Here is a 27110-nt window from a genome sequence, read left to right on the forward strand (position 1 = left end):
TTGTGTTCTTGATTTTCACAGTGATATCTGTTAGCCAAATAGGGCTTTCTAGACAATGCACATGTGTCAGAGATTGTAATTAAAGACTAGAGGAGAAGGCAGCTTAGGGATAAGTGAGGATGAAAGGGGAATTTTTATAGCCCATCAAGGTATGAATACTGGCATCTCACTTTTTTTTTTTTGAGATGGAGTTTCGCTCGTTACCCAGGCTGGAGTGCAATGGCGCGGTCTCGGCTCACCGCAACCTCCGCCTCCTGGGTTCAGGCAATTCTCCTGCCTCAGCCTCCTGAGGGATTACAGGCACGCGCCACCATGCCCAGCTAATTTTTTGTATTTTTAGTAGAGATGGGGTTTCACCATGTTGACCAGGATGGTCTTGATCTCTTGACCTTGTGATCCACCCACCCTGGCCTCCCAAAGTGCTGGGATTACAGGCGTGAGCCACCGCGCCCGGCTCGTATCTCACTTTTTATGGAGAAAAAACAGTGAGAAATGATTATACTATGTAAAAAGTTTCAATTGTCACACATGAAAAGACTAGAAATAAATGCACCAAATGGGTTTCTTAAGGTTACACATACATTTAAGTCACAAGCACTCTTTTCCTTCTAATTTTGTATACTTTCCAAATATCCTGAGTATATATAACCTTTATTTCTTTATAAAATATTTATTTTTGATAAGGGGAGCATATTTTTATTGTGTACAACTTAGAAATATGAAGCAGTATGAAGAATGCAGGGAAATCTCTTAGCCTGCCACACAGAGAATCACTTGTCCTGGAGACCCTGAGTATTGTAAGCCTCACTTACATCCCCTGGTTCCTAAGTGGTCATTTTCTCTACCGAGTTCTGGAATTATGAAGGAAATAACCATATCTACTGCATAAGGGTCTTATAAGGTTTGAATGATTGAATTTATTGCACAGTGCCTGCATGAAGAAAGATTCTTGCTTTGCTAAGGTTTCTTCTACTGCTCTTAAGCTTCTGATTACGCAGAAGCTGAATTAACTACCACACGGTAGCATGGTAGATAGCATGAGGCAGAGAGACTTAAAAGTCTTGCTTCTGAGTCACCATCAGAGAAAGAGGAATGATCAAAAGAACAATGAACAAGTACGGGATAACTGGATCCAGGGGAAGAGACTTAATTTTAGAGTTGGGTTGGCATAAAAAGAGCAGTCCCTTTCATGGGACCATGAATTGCCAAGAGAATTGGAAATCTGAACAATGAATGAATGCAAAATAGAGCCTACTGCCAAGAGAGGTCGGGGGTGGGGGCCTACAGGGCAGAATATATATGATATATACATCGTATCTCCAAATCTTCAATGAGTACCACTTTTACCCATTTCATCAAATGAGGTTAAAATTTTCCTTTAAAAAAATTTATTTCATTGAATTGTTTAACCAATATTAATTTTATGTTCAAAGGCCAATGTAGCTTTCACAAAGTGACAGAAGCCTATAGCCCATATATAGATGGCATTTAATTCATATGTGAAAATTCAGGAACATTCCAGGAAGCATCCCAGATTTCTACCAAATGTGATCTGGCATGTTTGATTTACATACTCATAAAAATTCACTCACTCTCAGAAAATGTAAAAAACACTTAAGTATGATGACCAGATAGATGAATGTTTTTTTTTTTTTTTTAATGAAAAATAAAAGAGCACATGATTTTTAAGGGTCCAGAACGCTCATGACTTGGGCTTTGGTGTTTATTTTGATGGGACAATCAATATTAAGAGTGTGTCAGGCATTAGCAAGGAAGAAAAGGTCATGAGGATTGCAGCTCAGAAGTTGATTTCTCTGAAACCAGAGAAAACATTTTTAAGACGATCAAGATTTCCTTTTCGGCTGGGCGTGGTGGCTCACACCTGTAATCCTAGTACTCTAGGAGGCCAAGGCGGGTGGATCACAAGGTGAGGAGTTCGAGACCAGCCTGACTAACATGGTGAAACCTCGTCTCTACTAAAAATATAAAAATTAGCTGGGTGTGGTGGCACATGTTTGTAGTCCCAGCTACTCAGGAGGCTAAGGCAGGAGAATTGCCTGAACCCAGGAGGTAGAGGTTGCAGTGAGCTGAGATTGTACCACTGCACTCAGCCTGGGCAACAGAGCAAGACTCTGTCTCAAAAAATATATATATTTTTTTCTTTTCTCCAAAACCCCTCAGGAAAGTGAGGTCCAAAAAAACCTCAGAAAGTAAGATAACTTCCTGATCTTCAGTTTCTCTCCTGTAAAAAAGGTTATCATCTATAACTTACAGAGATGTTGTGAAGAATAAAATAATATATTTGAAGTGCTTAGCATGTGTCGTGACACACAGTAGGCCCTCCAGTGTGTATCTACCAACCCATTACCTAGCAGTGCGGTGACTAGCAATTGGGAAATGCTGATAACAGGTTTTCTTTCTGACTAGGTCACCGAACAAAATGTATGCAATAATTCCACAATCTGTCACTTAAATAAAACACATCAGCAGGTTGAGAACATCTAACTTGGTGTTAGATGTTAGATTTTTACTAAATAAATTTCTGTACATAGTCAAAAGCTTGTTTTAGCAGACACCTGAAGAAGGGGCTCCTTGGCAGGGCAAGGGTACAGAATTTCAGTCCAGATCTTTAAATGTTCCCATGTATTCTTACCTTTTCCACAAATTATTCATTGAGTATTTGCTATGTATCAAGCATTGTGTATGGACTGGGGAATACAAACCCATAAAATAGACACAGTCCAGACTCAAAACTATCCTACTACTACTTAAAAGACTTCTTGGCTGGGTGTGCTGGCCCACGCCTATAATCCTAGCACTTTGGGAGGCCAAAGCAGACAGACTGCTTGAGCCCAGGAGTTTGAGACTAGCCTGGGCAACATGGTGAAACCCCATCTCTACTAAAACATACGAAACTTAGCTGAGAATGGTGGCACATGCTTGTAGCCCCAGCTACTCAGGAGGTTGAGGTAGGAAGATAGCTTGAGCCTGGGAAGCTGAGGCTGCCGTGAGCTGAGACTGTATCCCTGGATGAACGTGGGCAACAGTGAGACACCATCTCAAAAAAAAGAAAAGAAAAAAAAAGACTTCTTCATTTATACTTGAGAGACATCTCTCAAGTAATCTCTGCCTTCATTACACCCCAAACTGAACTCCACTCACACTGAGGAACCTGTTTCTCCTGTAGGATACTCCATTTCAACCCTGCCATCCACACAGGTTTTCAATGTCCATCCAGTCTTAGGCCCATCTCTCTTTTCATTCATCCATGCTAGAAGTTTGAATTAATATCTATGTAGATGATGCCTAGATTTACATTTCCAGCTCTTACTCTCCCCTCTAAATTCCAGACAAGCAAATACAAGTGACTATTTGACCACTCAGTTTATATCTAGCAAAGCCATCTCAAATTAACAGGCAGAAAACCAAGCTCATGCTGTCCCTACCCCTCCTAGTCTCACAGCAAACCCCAACAAAACCTGCTCTTCCAATGCTAGCTATTTCAGTGAAGGACACCACAATGCATCAAGGTGTGCGAGTGTGAAACCACTCCTCTGCCATACTCTCCATATCGAGTTCATCCCAAGTCCTTGTGAATTCTACCTCTCAAATAGGCCCAGAATCTTCCCACTTATCTCAGTCTCCACTGTGACCCCTGCCTACCTCTTGGTCTCATTCTGTCACAGGCGTGTGAACCAGAGAAACTCCTTCTTAAATAGAGCTGGGTAAAATGTGGCTGAAATCTACTGGGCTGCATTTCCAGAAGCTTAAGGCATTTGAATGAGACAGGAAGTCAGCACAAAATACAGGTCATAAAGGCACCGCTGATAAAAGGTTGCAATACAGGAGACAGCTAAAACCCACCCAAACCAAAATGGCGACAAGAGTGATCTCTGGTCATCCTCATTGCTGCACACCCATTAGCACCATGACAGTTTACAAATGCCATGGCAACCTTAGAAAGTGACCCTACATGGTCTAAAAAAAAGAGGCATGAATAATCCACTATTGTTTATCATATGATCAAGAAATAACCATAAAAATGGGCACCCAGCAGCCCTTGGGGCTACTCTGTCTATGGAGTAGCCATTCTTTTATTCCTTTACTTTCTTAATAAACTTGCTTTCACTTTGCACTGTGGACTCACCCTGAATTCTTTCTCGCATGAGATCCAAAAACTCTCTCTCGGGGTCTGGATCAGGACCCCTGTCCTGTAACATCTTTCTGGTGACCACAAAGGGACTAGAATGTGAAAACCCTGATCCAATGGCTACCTTTGGGTAAGTGTTGGGATCCTGTAACATCTTTCTGGAGACCACAGAAGTGACTGTACTGTGGAAACCCCTGACTCAAAAGCTAACTTTGGGTAAGTGGTGGGGTCTGGTAACATCTTTTTCATGAACCACAAAAGGAACAATACTGAGGAGATGCTCTGACACAAAGGAAATAGACGGCAGCACTGATTGGACGACTCTGGGTAAGTGGTGGGATACCCAGAAAAGAATGGCATTGGGTTAAAGGCCCAACTTAGGGGAGTTAGAGTCTCTCCTAAGACAGAGTGGATTAGAGGCCTCTCTTAATGAAAGGCAAGGATGCTTGACTGGTCTTGGGTTAGAGGCCCTACTTAGGAGGGTTAAAGTCCCTTCTAAGATTTAGGGGGTTAAATGCCCACTTAGGAGGGTTAAAGTCCCTTCTAAGATTTAGGGGGTTAAATGGCTCTCTCAGTAAGTCCCTCTTGGCTAAGAACAGGATTGGCATTATGGGATGTTAATTGTTATTCTCTTTGGACAAATCTGCCTTGCACTCTTGCTGATGGCTAAGGATGACAGGGTTTGGCATGTACAAGATCGTGGGACATGAGGAGCTTTTTCCTTCCTAAAAGGGGAAACTTGAGAGCTGATGAGACTGCTGGAAAACGTCCCTTTGCAACAAATGGCTACCTGACCTTTCCATTGTTGGCTGCAGTGATTGGGTCTTTCATCTGGCCTCCCTAAGCTCTTCACCTTCCCCACCCTGCTACAGCAATACTTTCCTTCTCTACTTTTCCTTTCCTTTCTTTTCTGTTACTCAGGGCAACCAACTTGCCCAGAGACGACGTGTTGAAACTCCAAGTCGGAGGTTGGATTAAAGGTAACGGGGCCCATCTGAGGGCAAATTTAAGCCTTGCCAGTTTGATACTGGGTGCTAAGCTGAGTGGCTAATGCCTATGTTTTATCACATGTATTTTGCTCTGGCCAGAATAAAAAAAAAATTCTTTTATGATGCAGCTTGGCCCCCAGGGAGATGGTGCTGCAAACTCCATCACTAGGGCCACTCAGGGAAAGGGAATCCAGAAGCCTGGTATGCTGACGAAAGGGTAAGAATTTCTTTTCAGTCAGATTTCTGGCTTCTCTCTCTCTGTGCAAACTGTTGAATGGTTTAAAAAAATAAGTTTATCTCCTCTGTAAAGCTTTGATTAACGTGCAAAATAATCCTAAGGCTCGTCGGCTGGGTACGGTGGCTCACACCTGTAATCCCAGCACCTTGGGAGGCCGAGGCAAGTGGATCACCTGAGGTCAGGAGTTCGAAACCAGCCTGACCAACATGGTGAAACCTGGTATCTACTAAAAATACAATATTAGCCAGGCGTGGTGGTACATGCCTGTAATCCCAGCTACTTGGGAGGCTGAGGCAGGAGAATTGCTTGAACCTGGGAGGCAGAGGTTGCAGAGCCGAGATCATGTCATTGCACTCCAGCCTGGGCAACAAGAGCAAAACTCCACCTAAAAATTGGGGAAAAAAAAAAGAATTCTAAGGCTAGTCTTAAGGTGGTGTATTTTGGGCTATGAATTAGTTTTTCTGCATCGAGAGGTACTTCAGGATAAAACACAGGCTTAGAACACCTGTATGCCTGCTTTTCAAGACAACCAAGCAAGCTGGTCAGTAACAAACTTGAATATAGGTTCCTGACACAAAAAAACTGGATGATGTCTCCACCCTGTTTTATGCCCTTGGGAGCTTGACCTTTTAACCACATGGCGGTGCTTTCTCCTGGTCTCCGCCTTCCAGGGAACAGGAATGTTAGGGTTCATGCCATAATTAGCTGTAAAACTCATATTAAATAGGTAAAAGCCTTTGCAAGCTCAAAATGAACTACTGTGGACTCCTCTGGAAAAGGAAATAGAGATTTCCCTGTGCTATAGCTCAGTAGCTAAGGTTTTGTACTTTCACAGTGCCGCTCTAGGTTCAATTCACCACCTAGGAAGTAGGTCATTTCTGGTTTAATATCTGCATGACCTTACCTATTCTCTTCTCCTCTGTGGACTGTCTTAAATTTTCCTTTCTCTAAATACCTGGGAGGTTGCCCTTGGTAAAATTGAAAAGCCAAAAATATCAGCCACTTGGCATAAAAAAGTCTAAAAGGACTTTATTAAAGAGTCTATGGCTAAAATCAGTTTAATTAAAGTGGATATTCAAGCTCTGACAGCCTGAACTCCTTGGGAAAAACAGGAGGCACCAGAGACCTCTTTCCTGGCCCTGTTCTTCCAAGGGCTCCACCCTAAAGCCAGTAATCCAATTAAGAAATGTTAAAAACTGGCAAATGAAAAATCTTACAACTAACTGTAATCTTTTGCTTTTCTGTGTAACTACATATGTGTTGTGTGTAATGTTTATATAAAGGAGCTCTAAATAATTGGCTTAAACAAAAATAAGTGCTTAAATCAAAATTTTTAAAGCAAAATGAAAACTGTAAGGCCTTTCAGTTCATGTAACTTTAGTAATATCTGGGAAATAAAAACAGCTTTAAAAATGACTGATAAAAACATTTAGTCTAAATTATTCAAGTCAGATATTAAATCTGCTAAATGCTTTAAGATCATAAACTTCTTCTTTAACTTTAAAAAACTTTTTAATTGAGTAGGCTGTGCATTCCATTCCAAGGCCTGTATGTGCCCGCGGAGTAGCCATCATGAGCAAAGCTCACGCTCCCGAGTTGAAAAAATTTATGGACAAGAAGTTATCATTGAAATTAAATGGTGGCAGACATATCTGAGGAATACTGCGGGGATTTGATCCCTTTATGAATCTTGTGATAGATGAATGTGTGGAGATGGGGACTAGTGGACAACAGAACAATATTGGAATGGTGGTAATACGAGGAAATAGTATCATGTTAGAATCCTTGGAACGAGTATAAATAATGGCTGTTCAGCGGAGAAACCCATGTCCTCTCTCCATAGGGCCTCTTTTACTATAATGTAAAAATTAGGTCATGTACATTTTCATATTAGACTTTTTGCTAAATAAACTTCTGTAATTGTCAAAAAAAAAAAACTTTTTAATTTACGTACCTTAAAGCCATTAAATTCTAGATAAGGCCTGGGGACATGTGGAATTAGCCATGCCTCCTAGCTATACAAAGAAGATTATTTAAAAAGACATTTTATATAAGAAAGAATCTTGTATGGTAAATTCTTGTCCTGATTGTTTAAAAGGAGAGATGTTTAGGGCAAGTCAGAAAATTCAAGAGTCTCAACTGGTGTGTAAGTCGTGAAAAAATTTGTGAAAGGGAATTTATGCAAGAAATGTTGTATAATTCAAAGGTTGTTAGGTCTCCTAAACGCTTCATAAAATGCCACTGTGACTCTTACTATACAACTTGCCTGCTTTACAGCTAGGTAAGGCTGGGGACATTATCTGCACTTCTGCCTGGTGTGTCCTAGGCAGGCTCCATATCCAGTGCATAATTAAAATTATCAAGGTTTTCATCAAAAATAAAAGTTGCTAAGAGTTAACATAACATGTTATTGAAACTACTACAACAATTTTACATGCAATGTGTAAAGAAAGTAAAATTTTTTTTGATGAAAGATTATAAGAAATCATGGGACAGTGAAAATTTTTCTGCCTAAAGAATTAAAGGATTGTTTAAAGAAAAAAATCTAAAGGTTTAAACAAATTGTGAAAGGTTTATAAAAATTGATTTTAAGAGATTCTGTGGGTGAACATATTGGCTAAAGTTAAAAGGGTATTATTATTCAGTTTTTCCATGAATTAAATTTTAGAATAAAAGCACAACAGGTTTTTCTTAAAGCACTGATCTGCTCTTTCAAAAAAATGTCAAGGGTTATAAAGGTTTATAAGAATCTTAACTTATGGTTAAACACTAAAATTGAGTAAATAGGTCTATAAGATTTTACCAAAAATTGGGTTTAACATTAATAGTACATTAATGTAAAGGTGAAATTTGGCTTACTTGGCATAAAAATCATATATTATCAAATGTAAAATAGTGTTTTGCTTTCTTTGGACTATATTTGCATAAATGAGTTATTGGTGTATGTTCCAAATTATGGGAAATGCCTATAATTCTAATATCACTTAGTGTATGTCATTAATAATTTTAATTGTTACGTAAAATTTTGTGTGCCACAGAAGTAACCAAATTTCCTTATTAATTATGGCTTTAATAGTGGCTGTCCCAAAACATTTTATCATCAACAGACAATTGTTGTCTTGTTTTAATCCTCTTTAGAAGGTGATTTATAATTAACTATAGAACTCTAGCAGGTGTTCTTAAATGCAGGTTTCTAATAACTTTGGAAATTGTAACATTAGAATAAACAACTTTTAAAACTCTTATGAAGAGCTGGAATGTTCACGAATATAAAATAGAACGGGAGTTAACTGAATTATAGAAAACTAAAGTAATCTTTTTAACTTTGCTTAAATGCTACTGATCCAGCCGGGCATGGTGACTCACGCCTGTAATCCTAGCGCTTTGAGAAGCTGAGGTGGGTGGATCACCTGGGGTCAGGAGTTTGAGACCAGCCTGGGCAACATGGTGAAACCGCATCTTTACTAAAAATACAAAAATAGCTGGGCATGGTGGCGCATGTCTGTAATCCCAAGTACTTGAAAGGCTGAGGACGGAGAATCACTTGAACCCAGGAGGCAGAGGTTGCAGTGAGCTGAGATCATACCACTGCACTCCAGCCTGCACAAGGGGAATGAGACTCCATCTCAAAAAAAAAAAAAGAAAACGATGATCTTTTGTTTTGTTTTTCAGAGTCAAGGAAACTTCTTTTGAGCTATTTACAGCTTTTAGCAATTAAGTATACTCTGGTAAACAAAATTTGGAGCATATTTGTTTCTATCTGATTTCTTCAAAATTTGGAAACTATTTGTGAGCATTCTTAATTTATGGCAATATAGTTATTTGCATAAGTGCAATAATAATCTGCTTTCTATTATAACAGGACACAATTGAAGAAACTGGTTATTTTACCAAGGCTTTAACTGGAATGGTATGCCTTTCTTTAAAGAATCAAACTTGACTTGTAAAGCCAATAAAAGCCCCTTGGAGAGTTGGCCTCAGCCCTTGTCTGCAACAGTCCCTGTACAGGGTTTCTGACCTGTGGTAAGTAAAGAATGTCATTTTCTAACAGGTCCAGGAGCCCCAAGTTATCTTGAGACCCCCAGCATGAAAGGAATTTACTCAACTAATAGGTATTCGAGGATACAAACCCATGGCTGAGCTTGGCTTTAAGAAGTCTTAGTAATGGCCATACTGCTGAAAGTAATTTACAGATTCAACACCATCCCCATCAAGCTACCAATGACCTTCTTCACAAAACTGGAAAAAAAAACACCTTAAACTTCATATGGAACCAAAAAGGAGCCTGCATAGCCAAGTCAGTTCTAAGCAAAAAGAACAAAGTGGGAGGCATCACACTACCGGACTTCAAACTATACTACAAGTCTACAGTAATCGAAACAGCATGGTACTGGTACCAAAATACAGACATAGACCAATGGAACAGAACAAAGGCCTTGGAGGCAACACAACACATCTACAACCAACCGATCTTTGACAAATCTGACAAAAACAAGCAATGGGGAAAGGAATCCCTGTTTAATAAATGGTGTTGGGAAAACTGGCTAGCCATGTGCAGAAAGCAGAAACTGGACCCCTTCCTGACACCTTACACTAAAATTAACTCCAGATGGATTAAAGACTTAAACATAAGACCTAACACCATTAAAAACCATTCAGGACATAGGCGTAGGCAAGGACTTCATGATCAAAACACAAAAAGCATTGGCAACAAAAGCCAAAATAGACAAATGGGACCTAATCAAACTCCACAGCTTCTGCACAGCAAAAGAAACAGCCATTAGAGTGAATCAGCAACCAACAGAATGGGAAAAAAAGTTTGCAGTCGGGTATACCCATCTGACAAAGGGCTGATATCCAGAATCTACAAAGAACTAAAACAGATTTACAAGAAAAAAACAAACAAGCCCATTCAAAGGTGGGCAAAGGATATGAACAGACATTTTACAAAAGAAGACATACATGAGGCCAACAAACATGAAAAAATACTTATCATCACTGGTCATTAGAGAAATGCAAATCAAAACTACATTGAGATACCATCTCACGCCAGTTAGAATGGTGATCATTAAAAAATCTGGAGACAACAGATGCTGGAGAGGATATGGAGAAATAGGAACACTTTTACACTGTTGGTGGGAGTGTAAATTAGTTCAACCATTGTGGAAGGTAGTGTGGCGATTCCTCAAGGACCTAGAAATAGAAATTCCATTTGACCCAGCAATCCCATTACTGGGTATATATTCAAAGGATTATAAATCGTTCTACCATAAGGACACATGCACACGAATATTCATTGCAGCACAGTTTACAACAGCAAAGTCCTGGAACCAACCCAAATGCCCATCAATGATAGACTGTACAGGGAAAACATGGCACATATACACCATGGAATATTATGCAGCCATCAAAAACACTGAGTTCGTGTCCTTTGTAGGGACATGGATGAACCTGGAAACCATCATTCTCAGCAAACTGACACAGGAACAGAAAATCAAACACCGCATGTTCTAACTCATAGGTGGGTGTTGAACAGTGAGAACACATGGACACAAGGAGGGGAGCATCACACACTGGGGTCTGTTGGGGGGAAATAGGGGAGAGACAGTGAGGGGTGGGGAGTTGGGAAGAGATAGCATGGGGAGAAATTCCAGATATTGGTGATGGGGAGGAAGGCAGCAAATCACACACTGCCACGTGTGTACCTATGCAACAATCTTACATGTTCTTCATATGTACCCCAAAATCTAAAATGCAATTTAAAAAAATCTTAACTAAGATTCCTTCTATGGAGCAGAGTTCCATCAAAGCCAATTTAAAAAGAGCCTATGTGAAAAATAATTATTCTTGCTGCACTTTATACAAATAATCACGGCAAGTATAATAAAGCGAATCAGTGTTACCATAATTTGTCTTTAGTAAAAATGAGAAACTGGAGAATGAAGTATTATATTTCAAGAACTATGGTATACTTGCTATTAAATTCTAGTCTCATTAGTTGTTTTTAAGTTTGTTTCTCCAATTTAGGCTAACCCTGCTTATTCCTGTGAACCAATCGGTGATCTCTGACTGCTGCTCAGAACAAACAAGAGGGATGGGTAATGTAAAAATCTGGATCAGTATTCTAATTCTGGGTACATCACAATCAGCTAACAACCCAATATCGGCTTAGTTCCAACAGTTGCCCAGTTCATGCAAAGCCTTCTAATTTCGTTTACTTAGAATAACTTTACTTATTTTGTTTAACCCTTGACAAGCTTATGGAATGTTTTCTTAAACACTTACGTATCTTCCAGATATCACCTTTTGTCAAAACTCAAGATTTATTAATGGACCTTATCATACTGATGCTTTCTGACTGAGCGTCTCTCTACTCTGAATGCAAGAAATCCTCATAGTTAGGCAGGAATACCATCATTGCTATTCAGACTGAAGAAGTTACAGAAGCTGGATCTTCATCCCTCTGCAACTCTTAGGATTAAGCATTCTCTTATAAAAGGGAGGCGGCAAATGTCAGAGGCATGTGAACCAGAGCAACTCCATCTTAAATATGAGCTGGATAAAATGAATCTGAAACCTAAAGGGCTGCATCCCCAGACAGTTAAGGCACTCTAAGTCACAGGATGAGATAGGAGGTTAGCACAAAGTACAGGTCATAACAACCTTGCTGACAAAAAAGGCTGCAATAAAGGAGCAGGCCAATTCCTATCAAAACCAAAAAGGCAACAAGAATGACCTCTGGTCGTCCTCACTGCTATACTCTCGCCAGCCCCATGACACTTTACAAATGTCATGGCAGTATCAGAAAGTTACCCTATATGGTCTAAAAAGGGGAGGCATGAATAATCCACCTCTTGTTCAGAAATATCATCAGGAAATAACTATAAAAATGGGCAACCAGCAGCCCTGAGGGGTTGGCTATGGAATAGTCATTCTTTTATTCCTTTACTTTCTTAATAAACTTGCTTTCATTTTGCATTGTGGGCTCACCCTGAATTCTTTCTTGCATGAGATCCAAAAACACTCTCTTGGGGTCTGAATCAGGACCCCTGTCCTGTAACAATTCCACCCTGATCTCCTTGTTCTTTGTGCTCCGCCACACTGGCCTTCTTTTGTTCCCTGACCACAACATGCTTCCTCCAGCAATAAGGTGGCTGCCATATAGCTCCATCTGCTGGGACCCTCCCCCACCCTAATGCCTCCTCTATCACTTTCTCAGAGAATTTCCCCCTGACCTCCAGGCAAAGCTCTCATAAAGTGTTCCTTTCCTTCAGAGCACTTAACTCAGTTTTAAATCAAACATTATTTTGTTTAACTATTTAAATTAATTATTTTAGTTATTTGCCCACTTCCTTCCATTGACAGTGGAATTCATGAAAGTGAGACCATGCCTGGTTCTACTCACCACTGTATACCAAGCAAAATGCCTGGTATATAGCACACACTCAATAAATATTTGTTGAATGCATGAATGAATAGAAATGATAAGTGAAATGAGCCAGTTACAAAGTGCTATTACCCTTGATAACTACTTCTCCCCCAACAAACTGTACATTTTTTTAGTGCAGTGATCACATTTCTCTTGTTCTCCATTTTATACTGAATACTTAGGGTTTGAAACTCCAAAAACATTGATTAAATGAAAGAATGGAGAAGGACTTAGGCTTCTGAGATTAAGCAGAAAGCCAAGAGAGGAATGAGAAAGGCATTTCTGACTACAGAAATAGCAAAAGCACTCATTGCATTGATATTAAAAAGCTGCCAGTAAAAGAATGTGATCCCTTAGGATGCACGGGAGCACAGCTGGGTGTCAGCCTAGGAAGGGTCACTGAGGCTGTACTGTTTAGGTAAGCAGTTCTCATGATGACTCTAAGGAATATAAAGCAGAAGCAGCAACCTAGAAATGGGAGAAGACATAGATGGGCATGCAGACAGTAAAAAAGGGGACTATAAAGGACATACAAAAGAGTTCAAGTAACAAAGTTGTCTGGAAATATACATAATGTCAGGTCAAACACTGCTAAATACTGTCCTAAGTTCACAGGGCATCAGAATATTGTAGCATAGTACAATTACTTGAGTCATCAAAAAAGGACTAAATTACACTACTACTGCTGAACTACTTACTAATATTGATTGTAGCGGTAGCTGGCTGCAGTTACAGTAGTGAGCAGGAGCAGAAATGAACTTTTACTGAGCACTTGCTATGTATTTTCTCATTTTATTTTCATGACTACCCTGTTAGATAGTTTCCACCCTCATTTTATACATGAGAAAATCATACTACATGGGGCTTAAGTAATTCATTTAAAATCACCCTGCTAAGCATTAATATCAGAATTAAAATCCAGCCTGTGGCTATGGATCCCACACTTTCAACCACTATGTTATATTCTGATTAAGAAGGTACAGAAAGATAACAAAGTTAACACAATTTAGAAAGCTCCTATGAATAACTAAAATGAAGTTAGGCCAGGCACAGTGGCTCATGCCTGTAATTCTAGTACTTTGGGAGGCTGAGGCAGAATGATCGCTTTAAGCCGGGAATTCAAGACCACCCCAGGCAGCAAAGTTCTTGCAAAAAAATTGTGCTGCTACAGAAAGTTTTAAAAATTAGCCAAGTGTGGTGACGTGAACCTATAGTTCTAGCTACTTGGGAGGCAGAGGTGGGAGGATCACTTGAGCCCAGGAGTTCAAGGCTTCAGTGAACTATAACTGACAACCACACTCCAACCTAGGCAATAGTTTGAGACCTAGTCTTAAAATAAAACGAATAAAATTTGATGCATAATGAGATAAACCCTCAAAGAGCTACAAAAGCCACCAACTTTTCTTAAGTAGTCTAGATAGCTGAGGTCATATCAGACTGATGCTAATCCAGTTTTCTCCAATGCATGACTATACCATGTCTTGTTATATACTAGCCTGTCTAATATGGTGGCCATTAAAAATGGGCAAAAGATCTCACCAAAGAAGCTCACCAAAAGGACAAAGAACAGCTCGCCAAAGAAGACAAAAAGGTAACAAATAAGCATATGAAAAGATGCTCAACATCATGCCATTAGGGAACTACAAATTAAAACAACAACATACTACTACACACCTATCAAAACAGCTAAAATTAAAAATACTGATAAAACCAAATGCTGGTAAGGATTTGAGGCAACAACTCTCATTCCTCAGTGGTGAGAATGCCAAATGGTATGACCACTTTGGAAGACAGTTTGGCAGTGTCTTATGTCATAGTCTTATCATACAATTTGGCAATCATACTCATACATATTCACCCAAACGAGTTGAAAACTTACATCCACATAAAAATCTGCACATGAATAGTTATAGTGTCTTATTTATAATTACTAAAAATTGGAAGCAACCAAGATATCTTTCAATGATGAACGAATAAACAAATTGTGGTATACCCATGTAGTGGAATATTTACTCAACAATAGTGAGAAATGAGCATTTGACACAAAGGAACCTTAAATGTATATTGCTGAGTGGAAAAAAGCTAGTCTGAAAAGGCTACATATGGTATGATTCGAACTAGACAGCATTCTGGAAAATGCAAAATCAGAGACAGAAAAAAAGGCCAGTGGTTGCCAGTGGTGGGGGGAAGGGATGAAAAGATGGAGCGCAGGACATTTTTAGGGCAATGAAGCCATTCTGTATGATACAACCATTAGAGCTGCACAAGAGGGAATCCTAATGTGTAACTACTGACTTTTGTTAACAATAATAATATTGGTTCATCAATTTTAACAAATGTACCACACTAATGCAAGATACTAGTAACAGAAGTAAAATGAGGGATGGGAAGGATATATATAAGGAACTCACTGTACTTTCTGTGCAAATTTTCTGTATAACTAAAACTGCTCTAAAAAAATAGTCTATTAAGAAATTTTTTTAAGAAAGAAAACAAAGCATTAGAAAAAAAGTTTTTATGAAATAAATTACTCACATTAGGTCAAAAAAGAAAAACCTCACAAAATTATTAACATATCTAAAAGAGAAGGCAAAAGCAAAAGACTGAAGAAAGAACAAAGAAGAGCAGGAAAAAAATCAAAGCTCACATTGCTGAAATGAAGCAAAGAAACAGGCAAGGCACAATCATAAACAGAACAAGTAAGACCAGTTTATATGGAAACAGAACTGGTAATAAAGATACAAACACATGAATCTTTATGTGCACTGAAATACATAAAGTGCAAACTATTGAAATATTAGGAAAAGTGAACAAAAGCACACAAGAAAATGGAAACTTCAGTGCATTTCTCCTAATCATCCATGCACCAAACAGTCAAAACCCCTAAGATAATGAAATAAGTAATTAAGGATATTGACTTAATAATTATATATTGAGGTCTATAACCTATAGAAAATAATTATTTCCAGAACCCATGGAATATTTATCAAAAAAGTTTAGTATAGTAAGTCTTCCAAATATATATAAATCTCTTAAGCAAAAATTTTATAGTCCACATGTTCTGATCAAAATTCAATAAACATGAAATAACAAAGTCTAAATTTTAAATTTGACCATTTAAAGATTGAAATTATTTCAGTTAGTTTCTTCCAAATGTTTTCCCCAAAATCAGTGCATCAAAATAAACAGGAAATAAGCCTAAATACCTATTCCAATCTTGCTCAAGAGTTAACAGACGTAAGAGTAGAGGAGGCCAAGAATTCCTCCGGAATTCTCCATTCCTTCACTGGGGCCAAAGTCTACTACTAGAGACAGTTTACAAGGCACATGAACAGGGGAACCATATTTCTCAATGGTTTTCTTGACAATCAGGCTGAAACTCGTGGACCACTCTCACGTGCATCTAGTAATTCCCCCTCTGTGAATGAAAAGCTCTTTCACAGGGCCAACTCACTGCAAAAGACCAAATAAGGATCTACTCCAACACTAAGTACAAACAGGCTAGAAAGAAAATACCTCACATGACATTGCCCGACAGGAGGAGATCCTAGGGATTCACTTTATAGACTGTATCACACCAAACAAACCTGAGAAATCCAATGTCACTAAGAATCGTAAAAAAGTTCAGAAGACCATGGTTTAGATTCAATGTAATTGTGTCATTTGAAATATGGAGCAACTATTTAAAAATGTCAACATGGAATATAAATAAGATGTAATCTCTGAACTTCAGAGGTTTACAAACTAGTATAAGAGATAATCTCTATTTTGGTTTTGGAATTCTGCATGTAAAGAAAGTGTTAATTACATTGTTTGAATCTTCCTTATCCTTAGCAATTTTGGATCTGTTTGTTCATCAGTTTCTGATAGGAAGGTACTGAAATGTCCTGTTTCAATTATGCATCATTCAGTGCCTCCTTATAATTCCCTTAATATACTGAGACTGTTGTAGATGTGTTCACAGGCCTATTATCTTAGTGGACTATTCCTGATTTCATTATGTAGTTTACCAAAATATCTCTTATTGTTATGTTTTTGCCTTAAATTCTACTGTTTGAGTCACTTCCAAACCCTCCCCTCAATCCCCATCTCCCTTGGCCAAGTGAAACTGAAGGCTCTGGCCAATGGGAAAGGAACAGCCACCTGACAGCTTTTGGACTGGGAAGGAACTAGGGAGGGAGAGGAGGGGTAACTATGTGTCATTTTATTTTAGGTATGTATCTGTTGAGTAGTATAACACTAAAAAAATTGTTTTAAATATAATTTCATAAATTATCTTCTAATAGGTGAGTTGTTTGTATTTATTGCAATTAATGACATATTTGGACAAATCTACATCTTACTTTATGTTGTTTCTTGCCTCTTATCTTGGTTTCTTTTTATTTTTCTTCCATACCTTCTGTTGAATTGACACACTTTTATTCCCTATTTTTCCCTTTACTGTTTAGAAAGCTATTGGACTTTTTTCTTCTTTAGTACTCTTAAATGTTTAATAAAATGTGTGGCTAACATTTTCCTAATTTCACTTATTATTCATATATCTAAAGTTACAGTCATTCTATTCTCTTCCTAGTCTGAACACAAGCTCAGGATGCTTTAGTTAACCACTGAACTTTCCCTCCCTTCTTCCATAATATAGTTGTCTAAAATTTCAGGTCATATTTTAAAACACACACACAAATTACCTTCAAAGTTTTACTTTGCAGTCAGTAGTTAACCAGATTTACCAACATATTTTATGAATTTCTTTGTCCACCACTATCTCTTGCGACCAATTCCTTTCCTCAGTGCCCAGCTTCTTTCTTGATGAAATGAAGTGGCTCTTTAAACCAGTGGTCACCAAAGCATGGTCTGTGGACCTCTAGGGATCCTTAAGGCAAAAAATATTTTCATAATACCACTAAAACGTTGTTTGCCTTCTTCACTGGGCTGACATTTACACTGACAGTATACAAGCAATTGTGGGCAAAATTACTGGCACCTTACCATGAAGCAAGGCAATGGCACCAAACTGTACTGGTAGTCACTGAATTCTTCATTGCCATGAATAGCAAAAAAGTAAATTAATAACATAAAAGTACAATTCCACCTAATGTTCTTCAAGCAGCAGCAAAGTTGACTGCTTTATAGCAGTCACAAGACTAACAAGTTTAAGAACCAGCTACTTTAAATGAAAGAACACGTGTGGTCAAATCTTATGGTCTTTGTCAAAAATTGCCTTGAACAATCATCCTAAAATGGGGTTATAGTTATTTTTCCTCAGCACTTTGAAGTTATACCAATGTCTTTTAGTATCTTCTGTGGCTGATACTGAGTCAGCTGTTAGTCCACTGTGGTTCCTTTGTTGAGAATATTTGTCATCTCTCTGGTAACCTTTAAACCTGTACCTCCTCTATACCCTTGATATTCCCTACAATGTATCTAGGTATGAATTAGCATTTATTTTTATTTATTTTTATTTTTTGGAGATGGAGTGTCACTCTGTTGCCCAGGCTGGAATTCAGTGGCATGACCTTGGCTCACTACAACCTCCACTTCTCGGGTTCAAGCAATTCTCCTGCCTCAGCCTCCTGAGTAGTTTGGACTATAGGCATGCACCACCACGTGCAGCTAATTTTTGTAATTTCAGTAGAGATGGGGTTTCACTATGTTGCCCAGGCTGGTCCTGAACTCCTGATATTAAGTGATCCTCCCACCTCAGCCTTCCAAGTGCTGGCATTATAGGTGTGAGCCACCATGCTCAGCCTGTTTTTAAAACTTTTATTTTTGAAATGACTATATTCTCACAGGAAGCTGGGAAAATGGTGCACAGGGTCCCTGAATCTTTCACTCAGATTTCCCCAGTGGCAACACCTCGTATTAATTGACATTGGTGCAATACTGTTAATAAGACTATAGACATTACTCAGTTTTCACCAGTTTTTACATGTACTTGTGTGTGTGTTGTGTGTAATCCTACACACTGGATTGCATGTATATATTTGTGTCATCATCACCAGGCTACAAAACTGTTCTTTTTCACCACCCATTTACAGTTGCACTGCCTCCCTAACACTGTGCCTGTCCTCTGGCAACCACTCAATTGTTCCCCATTTCTACACTTATGTCATTTTAAGGATGTTATATAAATGGAATCAGGTGGTACGAAACTTTGAAATTGGGTTTTTTCACTATGTGAACCCACCCAAGTCATTGCATGTATGAAAACGGTTTGTTCCTCTTCTATTGCTAGTAATATTGCTTGGTATGGATGTACCACAATGTTTAATCATTTACCTGTTGAAGGACATTTAGGTTGTTTCCAGTTTTAAATATTACAAATAAGGCTGCTATGAACATTTGTATACAGGTTTTTATGTGAATGTAAGTTTTCACTGCTCTGGAATAAATACCCAAGAGGGCAATTTCTGGGTTGTATGGTAAATTCATGTCTAGCTTTATAAGAAACTGTCAAAGTATTTTCCAGAATGACTATACCATTTTACATTATCAACAGAAATGATGTATGATACAGTGTCTCTACATCCCTGCCAGCAATTGGTGTCATCACTATTTTTTATTTCAGCTGTTCTAATCGTGTGTGGTTTTAATCTGCATTTTCCTAATGGCTAATGTTGTTGAGCACCTTTTCATGTGCTCCTCTGCCATCTGTATGTATACCCTCTTCAGTGAAATGTCTGTTTATGCCTTTGCCCATTTTCTGATCAACTGTCTAAACTTTTTACTGTTGACTTTTTAGTCCTTTATATATTCTACATATGTCTTTAGTCAAATGTGTGGTTTACAAGTATTTCCTTCCGGTGTATAGCTTGTCCTTTCATCCTCTTAACAGCATCTTTTGCAGAATGAATATTTTTAATTTTAATGAAAACCAACTTGCTCTAGGTCCCAAATATTTTCTCCTGTTTTTTTTCTCCTACATTTTACATTTAAGTTGTGATTTATTTTTAATTAATACAAGATATGTGATTTAGGTTGATTTTTTTCGGCTTATGGAGGAAGTTCAATTGGTCTAGTACTATTTGTTAAAGAAAAAAGTCTCTTCTGTCATTTAATTTGTTCGTGCTTTTAACATGAAACCCACTCATATCTGTCTTCAGTTCTGGGAAATTCTCTGGCATTATCTCTTCAAATACTGCTTCCCTGCTATTCCCTTCCTTCTCCACTTCACATGTGGGAGCCTTTGAATCTTTCCACCATGTTTCTTATCTATCATTCTTTGTACCTCTTTATCTCTTTGTACTAGATCCTAGGTTGAATTCCTCAGTATCAACTGTCTTTCAACTTATTCTCTCTTGAACTGTGTCCAGTTTAGAGTTTATCCCAAAGTATTTTTTACCTTAATAATTGTATTTTATATTTCCAGTACTGTTTTTTTAATTGGTTCTTTTATAAATTCAAATGTGCCTGCTCTTGTTTCATAATTTCTTAGAAGTTAACCAGGAATGTTGTTCCTTCCTTCATCTCTGATGATCTTAAACATATTTGAAATTAATTTTCAGATTGCTTTATTATATTCTGTTTCCAAATTCATCTCCTGATTATCGGTCTGTGTTTATTGGTACTGGCTATCCTTGTGGGCTTTGGAATTTTAATTTGCTAAGCTCCTCTTGAATGAGAACTCTTGCTTGCTCTCTCTCTCCACTCACTGCACTGCTTTTAGATATTGCTGCCACCTTCCACCCTCATCCAAACAGAGGCCTCCAGACCAGACCCAGGTCTTACACTGACAGCTCAGGGTTCCTGTACTTTGGTAATGGCAGGGATAACATAAATCCAGTCATGCCACAGTCAGGTCCTGGTTGAACTGCTCTTTCTATTCTCTCACACCCCAGAAACACAACTTTAAATAAGCCACAGACCCAAGCAGCCTTGTTCGGCTTCTTTTCATGGTATGACAGTGTCACCCCAGCTTCTAGTTTCTAAAACTGTCATTTCCTCTGGTCTCCGTCCAGGCATGCAGTTCCTTTGGTCCCATACCCTCATGCAGTATTTCCCACTCTTTTTGACACCATGACATATGGAGAAAATAACAATATTTGCATAGTACACAGGCAGATGGATGAGACTGTTCCCCAGGAATGATTGGCTGAGGGTTCTGATCATCACCCATTCCCTGACTAGCTGCCCTGAAGCCTGAGAAAAATCAGTATTTCATACACTGGTAAATTCATTCCCAGCATGCTCTAAGGACAGTAATACCCTAAAATAATGGACTCTTAGCACACTCTGCCTGTTTCTGTAGTTGGTTCTATTTCTAGTCCACAAGGATGTTTATCTTGTTATTAAAGTACAAATATGTTAATAGCATTTCATTTACTACGTATTTGGAACAGAATATAGAATTTAAACATGAACTTAAAGGTCCATCACAATCATGCTTTTCTCTCTGTTAGGACGCCCTCCTCTCAACCTCTCTGTACGACTTTTTCCTACTGCTCCCTCAGGTTTCAGTTTAGATGCCATTTGATCAAGGGAGATTTTCATGACTGCATTTTCACCCCCAAATGTGGGGTTAATCTCCTTGTAAGGACCTGATTTTACATGTAATTGTACTGTATTGTTATTAACTATTTACCTTAAATAGAAAGGTCCCTGATGGCAGGAACTGCCTATTTCACTTCTGTATTTCCAGATCTAGCACAGTGCCTGCAATAAATACAAACTCAATAAATATTTTCATTTCACCTATAACAGAGTTCCATGGTGGAGAAGATAATGTAATGGTAGAGATGGAGCTCTGGAGTCAGAAATTGTTGGGTTTAAATCCTAATTCTACTACTTACTGTGTGACTTAAGAAAGCTACTTAGCTTCTCTAAGTTTAGTTTCCTCATCTATAAAATGTATGTTCAAATCCTATCTCTGTTACTTACTAGCTGTGTAACCCTGGCCAAGTTCCTCTCTTGATTTCAGTGCCAGACCTAAGTGATGTTTTAAGAATTAAATCAGACAACATCTATAAAGTCACTAGTTCTGTGACTCCTCCTGTTTCCTTGTTCCCACTTTATGGGAAAAAGGGAGGACATCATAGCTCACCCCTCAGAAGTAGCGCTGGCTGAACCATTTTCTAAGCCTAGGTGGCATCTTGGTGAAAGGTTTTCTACTGCCACCAGAGCTTTGTGTCTACAATATATTCAGGCAAAGAGGAGGGCAATGTCATTAAGAATTTGAAAAAATGATTTTATGTGCCATATTTAATTTATCTAAAGAAATTTAGTATACCTAAAGAAAAATAAAAACAAAGAAGTGCTGACTGGATCATGCTAACTCTGAAAATGTGAGATGGGAAGAGGACATCTCTACGAAAATCCTTTTTTTTGAAAGGGAGTCTCACTCTTTCAACCCAGCTGGAGTGCAATGGCACCATCTCGGTTCACTGCAACCTCTGCCTCCCGGTTCAAGTGATTTTCCTGCCTCAGCCACCCAAGTAGCTGGGATCACAGATGTCTGCCACCATGCCTGGCTAATTTTTCTATTTTTAGTAGACAAAGGGTTTCACTATGTTGGCCAGGCTGGTCTCGAACTCCTGACCTCAGGTGATCTGCCCACCTCAGCCTTCCAAAGTGCTGGGATTACAGGTGTGAGCCCCCATCCAGCTGAGAGTCATTTTTAAAATGAAGGCATCCACTACATTTTGCTGTGTTCTAAACCCTACTGCTGGAAAGCGCATGTAAAATTAGAAGAGGATGCCTGTCAGACAAAAAATGCAAGTAGGGGAGAGGGAATTCGGCAAAGCACTTTAAAGTTCAAATTGTAATGTGGAGGCATAGAGAACCTAATTTCAAGCACATTTTAAATAAAATTATTTAATGAAGAGCAGAGCCTAGTGACTGGTAGAAAATTTGAGCCATTAACTGATAAAGAAAACTAAAATTCAGACCAAAGGATCTAGAGGAGGCAGAAGGAAGTAAGGCAAAAATCTTGGCATCAAACAGACCTGGAATCAAATCCTGACTCTGCTGTTTCTCACTGTGTAACCTTCAGCCAGTAACAACTCTGAACCTGAGCTTCCACCTCTGCAGAACGAGGATCATTACCCTCACCTCCTAGGATGCCGGGAGGATCAAACAAGATTCCAGATACCGGCTATGAAGTGCCCAGCCTAGTGCCCAATGCATGGTTGGTGTTCAACAAACATCAATCCCCGCCCTCTCCCTTCCAGGGTGCTTTTATTAGCAGGGATCATAAAAGGGTTTGGAAATTGCTAAAAATCCATGTTGTCATGTCTGAAATTCACAAATTTCTAAGTCTGTTTTGCAAGCTGATTCTCTGAGATGCACAGGCGTGAGACCTGGTGAGCACCCAGAGCTGCATCAGCGCAGAGGTGTGGTTCCAGGCCAATGCCTAGAAAGACTCACCAGCCTAGAAGACACCTTGGGTGGCCAAGAGACCGCCAGAAACTAGAGCAGCCAAAAAGAGAAAGGATTACTTGAGCTTCGGCTCCCGTCCTTCGCTTGTATACTGCCAGCAGATGAGCCCGATCAGGTCCTGCACCCTGGCGCTCGCCATTGTCACCACGGTCATTGGCAGCAGTCTGTCCTGGCTTGAGTGCAGAGGGAGGTAGACATCAATCTTCTTGGTTGCTGTTGTACCTACATGACCCTGTGGACAGAGCACATGCATAAGAGCAAAGCACACTGCCACAGTTAGACAGAGCCGACTGCTCTCCAGACCTGTGGACAGCACAGCCATTTTGCATCCTTTCTGTACAGACCTGCTATGAGCCTGGAATGGTCCCAAAATGGAAACACTGTCTAGTTTCAAGGATTATTTTTCCTTAAATTTTCATTTTCTAACAAACTAATGATCAGGATCTGCCAGCAAGAAGTTAAATGAGCACTACAACTAAGAGGAGCAAGTAAGAGTGGTGAGCAGAGTTGATGTTTGGTGTTGGGAGGCTGGCTTTGCTACTAATTCAGTGTGTCCGTAGACCATAGCACTAGGTGCCCTCACTGGAAACTGCTATGTCCCTCCTTGAGACAGTGAGGTGAGCTGCCTGGGAAGCTGCCATATTCTCCCAGGGAGGATTTAGGCCAGCAGCACTGAAACAAGTGCTTGCCTTCTCAGAGACTGTGGGCTAGCTCCACTGCGCAGTACATCTGTTTACTTCAATTCCGCACAGGTTCAAGGGCCCTTTGGTCCTCCATGATTGCCCTAACCACCATCCCCACACTACTGGATATAGTCCCAATCCCTTCCACACACCTACCACTCCTACCTCCTGAGTCTTCCACTCTGCCCTCAAGAGCTCCTGCACTAATCAGCAAACACCCATAAATCATCAGCTGCTTTTTAAAACCATTTCCTAATCAGACCAGGAGTGGTGGCTTGCACCTGAAATCCCAGCACTTTGGGAGGCCAAGGCGGGCGGATCACGAGTTCAGGACATCAAGACCATCCTGGCTAATGTGCTGAAACCCCACCTCTACTAAAAATACAAAAAATTAGCCAGGCGTGGTAGCACACGCCATAGTCCTAGCTATTCAGGAGGCTGAGGCAGGAGAATCACTTGAACCCAGGAGGTGGAGGTTGCAGTGAGCTGACATAACGCCACTGCACTCCAGCCTGGGTAACAAAAGCAAGACTCCATCTCAAAAAAAAAAAAAAAAAAAAAATTAAAACCATTTCCTCTACTGCTTGGACTTCACAGAACTTGCTGTCAAGGATACTGTCTCCTCTGCTGTCCTGTTAAAAAAAAAATTTATAACCCCCACATCATCAAGGCATGCAAGAGTAGGCATCCTTGTCCCCACTAACACATCCAAACTAGTACTTCCTCTTTCATGAAAAACTCCTTGTTCTTTTGAGGCCCAGGGCATCCAACGACACCATTCTCTCCCCCTCCTTTTTTGTTTCTGTTATCCGCCAACCTTCTGGCCATTCCCCTCCCTCACAGAAGGCTTGCACGCTGGCTCAGTCTTCTTTCCCACCCACGCAATATGTTCACTATACAGAGTATACAGAAAAGTGTCACAGAAAACGAGTTCAAATCAGAACACTTGATTGTCCCTCACTCCCTCCTATCCCAAATCAAAACAACAGCCCCCGCTTATTTTAATAATAAGTGCTGCCATCACTAAGCCAGCTGTTCATCTCAACAGTCTTGATGCTTCTTCTTCCCTCATACCCCTCATACTGCCTATCTACTCTATTAGGAAGTTCTAATGTCTCTATTGCAAAAATACATTTCAATGGGTAAAGTACAGTCTTCTCAACAATTGATGTTGAGACAAATGAATAGTCACATGCAAAAGAATGAATTTGGACTCCTGCCTCATACCATATACAAATATTAATTCAAAACATAACAAAGATCTAGATGTAAGGGGAAAAACTGTAACTTTCATAAAAGGAAACAGGTGTAAATCTTCACAAGTTTGGATTAGGCAATAATTTATTTAATATGACACCAAAAGTATAAATGACAAAAGAAATAAATTGAACTTCATTAAAATTAAAAACCTTTGTGCCTAGGCTGGGTGTGGTGGCTCATGCCTGTAATCCTAGCACTTTGGGAGGCCAAGGCAGACAGATCACTTGAGGTCAGGAGGTCGAGACCAACCTGGCCAACATGGTGAAACTCCATCTCTACTAAAAATACAAAAATTAGCTGGGTGTGGTGGTGAGCACCTATAATGCCAGCTACTGGGGAGGCTAAGGCAGAAGAATGGCTTGAACCTAGGAAGCAGAGGTTGCAGTGAGCTAACATCATACCACTGCACTCCAGCCTGGGCAACTGAGCGAGACTCTGTCTCAAACCAAAAACCAAAAAACAAACAAAAAAACTCTTTTGTGCCTAAAGAATACAATCAAGAGAGTAAAAAGATAATCAAAAGAATGGGAGAAAATATTGACAAATCATGTATCGGGCAAGGGTCTACTATCCAGAATATGTTAAGAAGTCTTACAACTCAACAACAAGATGACAAAAAAATTTTTTTTTAATGGGCAAAGATTTAAACAGACATTTCTCCAAAGAAGATATACAAATAACCAATAAAAACATGAAACTGTTCCATATCATTAACCATAACGTAAATTACTTCTTACCCACTATGGTGGCTATAATTTTAAAAACGCAAAAACATGAAAAAATAACAACCCAAAGAACCCTGAAAATAGCAAGGGTTTGTGAGGATATGGAGGAACCGAATCCTCATACACTGCCAGTGGGAATGTAAACGATGCAGTCATTGTGAAAATGTTTGGCAGTTTCTCAAAAATGAAACATAGAGTTACCATATGATCAAGCAATTCCATTCCTAGGTATACACTCCTGAGAACTAAAACTATATGTTCACATTACAACTTGGACAAATGTTCATAGCAGCATTATTTCTAATAGCCAAAGAATAAAAACCACCCAAATGTCCATTAACTAATGAATGGATAAACAAAATCCTTACAATAGAATATTACTCAGCCATGAGAAAGAATGAAGTACTGATCACACAACATGGATGTACTATGAAAACACTAGGTTAAGAGAAAGAAACCAGACATGAAAGGCCACTACTGTATGAACCCATTTATATGAAATGTTCAGAACAGGCAAATCCACAGAGGCACAAAGTAGATTAGTGGTTGGCAGAAGATGGCAGGGGTGGGAAACTGGGAGATATGAGGTTTCTTTTGGAGGTGATGGAAATGTTCTGAAACTGGTAATAACAGTTCATAACATTGTTAATATGTTAAACACTATAGAACGATACACTTTAAAATGGCTAAAATGACAAATTTTATGTGTTTTATCTTAAGAAAAAAAGTAAAAAATACATATTTCAAAACCATCTCACTTCTTTCCCTCTCCACTGCCACCAAATCACCATCAAGTCTCACATGAGCTACTGTAACAGGTTCCAAATTGTCCTACAGTATTCTTGTTTTATCCCATTTGTTCTCTACACGAGTTAGATCTGTTTTTTAAACTCAGATTTGATCATACTACATCCTGTTTAAATTCCTTCGATGAGTGGCTCCCAAACACTGAACAAAATCCAAACTCCTTGCAACATCCAACAAAGCACTGCATGATCTGGCTCTGCCTACCTCTTTAACATCATCCACTGCACTCCCGCACCTGCTCATCAGACTTCGGCTACACCAGCTGTCTGGAAGAGCCCTCAAGACATTTGCACGTGTGACTCCTCATCCTCTAATGTGTGCCCTGGGCAGGTTACTTAACCTCTGTGCTTCTGTTTCCTCAGATGTAAAATGAGGATAATGGTAGGACCTACCCATCATAAGACCCTTGTGAGAATCCTCCTCAAAGAAACCTTCATTGTTAACACTCCTTTCAGTTA

At 39.3% G+C, this 27110-nt stretch overlaps 1 protein-coding gene and 1 pseudogene across 7 annotated transcripts in view; one reads left to right on the forward strand and one right to left on the reverse strand.

Moving 5' to 3' along the window:
- The window catches only part of MAPKAP1 (MAPK associated protein 1), a 260780-nt gene that overhangs the window by 122965 nt on the left and 110705 nt on the right, over positions 1 to 27110 (reverse strand). For all 7 annotated transcript variants that reach the window (XM_074395351.1, XM_074395347.1, XM_074395345.1 and 4 more), the window contains one exon: positions 23237 to 23409. In XM_074395351.1, the coding sequence (XP_074251452.1) occupies positions 23237 to 23331 (95 nt within the window). In that variant the 5' untranslated portion in view covers positions 23332 to 23409. The remainder of the gene's footprint in view (positions 1 to 23236; positions 23410 to 27110) is intronic.
- Positions 6950 to 7177, forward strand: LOC120366362 (small nuclear ribonucleoprotein G pseudogene; annotated as a pseudogene).

This window comes from Saimiri boliviensis, chromosome 2 (assembly GCF_048565385.1).
Source record: "Saimiri boliviensis isolate mSaiBol1 chromosome 2, mSaiBol1.pri, whole genome shotgun sequence".
NCBI lineage: Eukaryota > Metazoa > Chordata > Mammalia > Primates > Cebidae > Saimiri > Saimiri boliviensis.